Source organism: Macadamia integrifolia, chromosome 10 (genome assembly GCF_013358625.1).
Source record: "Macadamia integrifolia cultivar HAES 741 chromosome 10, SCU_Mint_v3, whole genome shotgun sequence".
NCBI lineage: Eukaryota > Viridiplantae > Streptophyta > Magnoliopsida > Proteales > Proteaceae > Macadamia > Macadamia integrifolia.
In genome coordinates, this window is record NC_056566.1 from 16,186,857 (window position 1) to 16,194,358 (window position 7,502).

The window sequence follows — 7,502 nt, forward strand, 5'->3', positions numbered from 1 at the left end:
CCCCCCCCCCCCCCCAACCCCCCAAAAAAACATCTCTGAATGCTGAAAAGTAATTTCTCCAGAACATTACATAGGTGACAAGAAACCCAAGTTTTCCTCAATCCCTACATTAACTGTAAGGCTATCTACTGTATGATTGCTTAACTAAACAATAGGAAGAACATGCAGAGTTTGTCGTTATGTTATTACATTTTATTGAGTTTTGAAGCATTAAGCACAGCTTATCCTCTCGCATTGAGGTAAAATCATCAATGTGGGAGCACTTCCAGAATAAGGGCTCAACATTATGTACAAGGTGGTAGTGGTGGACAAGGGGAAAATTCAGGCAAATAGCTTTCAGTTTGGAGGTGTCATCTCTTTCACAGTGCAGTTCAATACATATTAATTCGGTTGCTATCAAGTATCAACAGATATATTTCCAACAATAAACAAAAAAGACCATAACAGCAATAGAAAAGATTGTAACTACTAGTTGCTAAATGCTTACTTTATCAGCTGAACCAGTAATAAATAGTTCATCCCGAGGTACAAACTTGACACAGGTAACCTATAAAAGAAAACAACACTTGTCAACCTAGAGATTGTGACCGGAAGACAAACTCCTGCCATTAAACCCAAATGAGAAAAAACACCTTCTTAGTATGGCCACTAAGTGTGGACAAGATCTGACCAGATGGATGGTCAAATATAATTGCACTCGTGTCAACACCTCCGGTTGCAATCACATCCTGTTTAGCCAGCCAAGGAGAGAATAATGATGAGGCTCTGTGCAACTAAGCACATTAATTAAATTCAAGAAGTGGGTCAGTACATAGTATTTAAAAACCAAAACACGGTTACAGAAAATTCCTCACAAAACCTAAATACAGATAACGAAACAAAAAAAAAAAGGCAGCTTAGAACTTGATAGAAAGCCAATATTTTCTCTGGACAACTTATTCCGTATTCATGGACATGGCTGCACCGATGCAGAGAAATTTAACAATGTACTAGCCCACCTTAAATCTAATTATGCATCTATAAATCACTAATTGATATAGACAGGCAAAAGTGTCGATCAGATTGCATACTGAAGATGCTTAAACGCATGACTATTGCACAAATATGGTGGACGTATAAACTCATACCTTAGAGGGATGAATATCAACAGATAATATACCAGGCTTGCTAGTTTTGTGAAGGGGATGACTGGAGAGCTGGGTGTATCTCTCCAGTGCATCAACGGGTGCCAATGTCGGAGGAATCTGCACAAGGAAAGGCATATACAATTAAGAATGACCAAAAGCATACAAGTAACAAATACCTGACTTCATTCCTTTTCTTCAATTAGCAATAAATAAAAGGAATAAACATCAGATAAGAAAAAAATGAAAAGGAACCTTTTCCTCAAACAAGCTGCAAATATTCAAAACAAGGATATGCTTCATACCATCATGCATAAGACCACCCACAGAAATTTAGATTCAACCAAATATTAAAGTGACCCCACCACTTATTCCACTCTGACTTTATCGAAGGGCAGTCAAAATGAGACCAATTTTTCGCTAAGGTCCCAACTCCCACCTGGTTGGAAATAAGGTAAGGGAAGGAACAAGGATTTAGGGCTCAGACTGAAATAACCTAGAGGGGTGAGGGTGAATAGGTTATACTAGTGGAAATTTTAACTCTTTTCGATGTATAGGTCCCAAGTGTGATTGCAAATTAAAAATGATGCGGAATGAGTAAAATAGGCACAATCACACAACACAAGATTTATAGTGGTTCGACTCAATCCGAGTCTAGTCCACTCCCTACAAGAATCCTCTTGTAAGGTATTCCACTAGTTCTCCCTTTCAGTACGGTAGGTAGGGAAGAAAACTTTTACAATCTTTTTCACGGATAAGAGTATCCTCACAAATCTCTTTTACAGGCAGAGAGGCGCCTTTACAATCTCTTTTGGAGGTAGAGAGACACCTTCCTCTTTTTAGGATAAGAGAATCCTTACAATCCTAAGTACAGTCTAGGATTGTAAAAACAGAAATTAATAAGAAGTAGTGGAATAAAAGGAATACCTCAAGTGTGGTGCAAATGATAAGAATAAGAGATGAATGATGCACCTTTTGTAAAGTCCTCTCTTATGGCTTTGACTTCCACAGGGGAGAGTAAAGGACTTGATTGAAACTTGAGCCTCTTGTTGGGATTGGAGTAATCGAACGACTCAAGTAGAATAGGATGACTCTTGAATGCTTACAATAATGCTCTTAATGCTCTTTCTTAATTCATATTTAATTAAGAGTGGTTTAGGTATTTATAGGTGAGCTTAGTGAAGCATTTTAGGTAGAAAATCAGGCTCTAACGGTCGTATTCTGGGACCACCGGTCGACCGCCATTGGTAGTCGATCGACCAGAAAGAGCCGTTAAGGTCAAAAACTAGCCGTTGCAGCTTTTCCAAGGAGGCACCAGTCGACCGGGCCTTCCAGCCAGTCGACCGCCAACATGACAGACTGTTTTCACAAAGTGTTGTCATACTGACCAGTCGTCAGTGTTTTGACCATAACTTTTCGGTCCGACCTCGGATTGACCTGAGATTAGTTGCGTTGGAATTGTGACTCAATTTCCTACAACTTCTATGAAGGTTTCATCTCCTGACACCAACTTTAAGATTACCAAAAATGCCCTTGAGTCAGGTTAATTCTGTTTTCACAGTTTTACTAGAGCATATTGCACTCTACCACCTAAAGTCATTCTAGTATGATGCATGAGGTGCGTGCGTATGCAATGTGTATACAAATTACAAAATATATTCTCTATCCTATGGTCTTCATCTTGGGTCTTGATATCTTCATCATTATGGGTCTTGATGTCTTCATCTTCGGTCTTGAATGTCTTTATTATCTTGGGTCTTGAATGTCTTTAAGCTTCAAGGTTATGTCTGCATGAGTTCAAACCTTGATGTCTTGATTCGACCTTCTAAGTGTTTCTTCAAACTAATTACACTTTCTTCAAGCTAATCACATTTTATCAAACCAAGTTAAAGACGTATGTTTGTTTGTTAACACCAAAACATAGCAAGGAGTGTGGAATGTGGACATGTTTCCCAACACAGACCTGGGGATCACATTGGCCACTGCTGATCACAATACTATCCCAAGTCAACTCAACCATAATTCAGATGACTTGGCCCAAACTCAGGCAAAAATAGACCAATTTCAAGCAAGTATCAAGTGGGATCAGCAAGTCAACTCAGATCAGTCCCAGCTGATACCGAATCAACTTGGCTGGATATGGCTGACTGATCCCCATCCTGATCCCAATAACTACCTATATGTGAAGCAAAACGAATTTAAACAAAAATAAAATGGTAATGATTAGATTGCATAACTAACTAAAAAACTCACTAAATCTAGTATCAAATGTTGTCTTTACTTTTCAACCAAATCCCTTTATTTTAATTGGAAATAAGATAGGGCAAAGGAATCCCTTTGAAAATTTGTTTAGCTTGGAATAACTTTAGTTACACAATGTTCCATTGACTCTTTCCATTTAATTTCAACTTTGTTCAATTCGATGAGCTAGTAACCAGATGGAACTGAACTCTATTTCAAAACAAAATACATCAAAGTAGCCTAACGCATTCCCCCCCCCCTCTTTTTTTGGGTTCAAGTGAGAACCTTACAGCAATACAAACAATACTTGCTGCTTTTGACCAAGCCTGCTGTAAGATGATAACATCTACGAAGGTCTGGTCCATACTCCAGGCTTGGGTTCGAAACCCTTCCTCATCTACAATTAAGATTTAACCACCAACCCTCTACCCACCCAAACAATCAATAATAAATAACATACCTGCCGCTTTTTCCGCTCTTGTGAGAGTATACTGTTGCACTCAGTCAACTCCGCAATGATATCAGCAGAAATACCTGGACGAATTCTCTTTCCGCCAGGGCCAAGTTCCTCATCCTCAGCAGCTGCAAGCATGCATGCACAAAATAAAAATAAAAAAACAGCAATCTGTATTCGGGAGTATCAAACACATATTAAGATATCAAATGAGCTAACTGCATTTAAAATGATTTCGATGCATCCAAAGCCAGAACCTCTTTTCCCGTTGCTAAGAGCCGAAGCATTTGCTGCGGCAGCAACAGATGCTGACATAGGAATCTGTCTTTCTGCCTGAGACAATAACATTCTCGCTTCATCCCTTTCTTTCTTCAGTCTTGCTATAACACGGCAAGCAGCATCGTGCTGTCAAAACATCAGACTAATCAATATTCAATATAGTCAAAGATTCTTTCTATCAACAGGCAACAGGATAACCTTAAGTAAGATAAAGAAAGCACAAGGGGGTTGACATTCAGAAGGATAGAAATATTAGTGATTCACTCTGTTATTGCAGATCCGCAAACAAAAGATAAAGTAATAAACAAACATCTCCGTTCTTTGTCATACATTTTTATTATAGCTTTTGTCACTTTCCTACTCCTCGGAGGAACGACGGGATGATGCTCAGAATCTCAAAACCTCAGTAGATTGTTCCCTTAAAGAACAGAAGCATGCTCCCTATCCATAGTTGTCAAGGCATCAATGCAACCCAAGGCGGTGGAGGGGCACCTAGGAGACAAGGCACCCACGTCGGTGCCTGTGTTATCCCCCCCCCCCTCTCTTTTATCCTATGATCCCATCAATTAGTATGTTGTAACATATAACTTATACAATATAAGTATTCTTATATACAACAACAACTCAACCTTATCATAACTAAATGGGATCAGTTAACATTAAGTCATATCAACTCATCAAGAATCACTAAGACAATAAGTATTCTTATATCATACATCAAAAATCAACATTAAGCCATATCAACTCATCAAGAATAACTAGGAAAACAAGTATGTGTATAAACACTAACAGCTAACCAGAAACCAGATACAAAGATACATACAGTCATTTCAATCATAGTATCATACAACAGTGCAAACTAGAAATAAGATTATCAGAGTAATCATAAATCAATATTCAGGGAGGATGGCAGCACGCCGGAATGTCGCCGTCAATTGTGGTAGGTTGGAGTTAGGGTTGCAGCGTGAACATCAAACAAGTGAACAACAAAATAGGGCATTGTGTACTCTCGCGTTTCATTTTATCTTGATTCTTCTTTTTAATTTTTTAACTACATGATTCTGTGCATCTCACCTTAAATAAAGTATCCGCACACACAAATGATATGGTTAGAAAAGGCATCTATATATATATATATATATATTGCAAAGGAGAACCCTATGCATCTACTAGGACAACACGGCGCTCGCCTTTCATGACTACGGCAACGCGACCAACAGCCTAGCCCCCAGAAAACCGCCCTGATGCCTAGGTGATGCCTTGACAACTATGTCCCTATCAGCCCAAATTTTATGCAGAACGATGAACAAGATGAATGACGCATGCTCCTTGTGCCAAAATAAAACATCCTCACATAAATACAGAACTTTAGCAGAGAAATATTTTATTTTGCACTAAAAATTGAAGAACGAAATGGCACTCACCAAAAAATCTCTATTATGGAGCAATAATAGAGCACAGGCCTAATTTAGTCTATATATCTGCCATGGATAGTACCTGGTACAGAGCATGACTTAACTCTTGCCTTGCCATATGAAGCTGCTGCTCCAATGCAAAAGTGGATAGCATCAAGCCATCCCACTCCTGTCAATCAAAATAACAAATAACAATTAGAAACATTTCTTCAATTTTATAATTTAAAAAAACAAATAAATAAATAAAGACCGGGGGGACTACTACTAGCATTTATTATCATCACAAGGTCACACTTCTTTACCTTGTGTCAGTAAAAGATAGAATGGTGGATCCATGTGATAGAGGACCCCAAACCCATCTAACTCAAATATCTCAGCCAATAAACAGGCACAAGAAGTGTGTTCAAAAGTGAGTTCAAAGCTGTATCGGATTACAAGAATGCCATGTAATAATGAGCTCCCGTTTCCTGCACAGCTCACCTAGGAAGGGCTTTCTGTGCCACCCAAATATCTGCCAGCAACTTTTTGGACAGGAAAACCCCAAGTCTACTGCTCATATATCCAATTTCAGCCCAAACGGAGGTTGTCAAGTGGAAAAATAGAGCTTTGAAAATCAGGACCATGGGAGCGTGCAGAATAGTGGTCGGAGTATTAGTAACCATGCATGGACATACATGGAGGCACATACCTATACACAGGAGGGCATTTGATTGAATCACGCTCTAAAATTTGACATGTGACTAATCCAGAAGATGTCATCTCCATCCAATGGTCAGAATAGCCACATCACTTGTTCATGCAGCACAATAACAATGGCAGCGCGCAATCCCCTTTTTAAGTGGGTAGCGCAAAGAACCTTTTCTCTTAATAATAACACGGAATATAATGGCATTTGTCTAACACTCTAATTTCTTGTCATTTTTTACTTTCTGTAGACAAATCCCCAGTAAATTGATACTGAAACATGACCAGCAAATGGGTGTGGAGTGTCTTTTATGACATGGACCAACTAGTTTGCCATGGGGAAAGTTGTGACAATTAGTAAAGACCAAAAATTATAAGAATAATCTCTTTCCAACAATGACCAAACTTTCCCCAATTTTTTGCCCATATATAATTGTGGCTGTCGTTGTTGTTGTACAAATTGGATTTTAACAAGCTTACCACTTCTTCCCTTCTCATTGATTACTGAATTCCAAAATTTAAAAGAAAAAAAGTAGGAGAGGAATATGAGTAAATAACTACATCTTAATGTTTTAAGTAAAGCTGGGAGTTTCACAGAGAATAGTCATTGTAGCATGGAAGGCGTAAAAAAGAGGAAGAGAACTCAAAAAGAGCGTTCACAAACATATCTGAAAAATAAGTGATTTTAAACTGATGCAGATACGGCTGCCCTTTCTTGGTTGGACCAGCATGACCGGCTTTGGAAGCCAAGAGCCAAGAAGAACCGGTCCAGCCCAGGGTTTTGGTCCAACAAGGGTTGGAAATAAAATTAGTAGTTTACCTAATATTTTATTTCATGCTTTTAGTTTCCAAACTTGAACGTAGGAGTAGGATTTATTTCCTTGCTTTGGTTTCCTTTTATACTTGTTTCCTAATTTAGGCTAGTTTCCATTTCAGTTAAGTTTCTAATTTCATGTTCCTATTTTTTCTATATATTGGTTGTAATCGACTGAAGATTTAGAGAGTAATTTGATTATTGAATGAACGTGTTAGTGTGATCCTCCTTTTCCCCCTCTCTACTCTGATTTCCCCTCCCTTCCCTAAGGGTTCTCCATCAACTTGGTATCAGAGCCGAAGGATCCTCCTTCGTTCTCTTCCTTTTTCCCATTCTCTGTTTTCGGCTCTACCGTGACAGAGAACAGCCAAAAAAAAAATCTTCATACCCATCGTCCCAGCTGAAACCCCAATCCCACGCCTTCAACCCTTCCGAAACCCCCACCGAGCCTCTGTTACCTCCGTCTCGGCCTCGGACCTCTATCAGCCAAA

At 38.9% G+C, this 7,502-nt stretch overlaps 1 protein-coding gene across 1 annotated transcript in view; it reads right to left on the reverse strand.

The window, feature by feature from the left end:
• Window positions 1-7,502, reverse strand: part of LOC122091659 (pre-mRNA-processing factor 19-like) — a 25,800-nt gene that overhangs the window by 9,555 nt on the left and 8,743 nt on the right. Inside the window, exons 5-10 of the mRNA XM_042661702.1 lie at window positions 5,596-5,682; window positions 4,077-4,224; window positions 3,826-3,947; window positions 1,128-1,244; window positions 633-728; window positions 488-547 (exon numbers count right to left, since the gene is read on the reverse strand). Coding sequence (XP_042517636.1) covers window positions 488-547; window positions 633-728; window positions 1,128-1,244; window positions 3,826-3,947; window positions 4,077-4,224; window positions 5,596-5,682 — 630 coding nt within the window. The remainder of the gene's footprint in view (window positions 1-487; window positions 548-632; window positions 729-1,127; window positions 1,245-3,825; window positions 3,948-4,076; window positions 4,225-5,595; window positions 5,683-7,502) is intronic.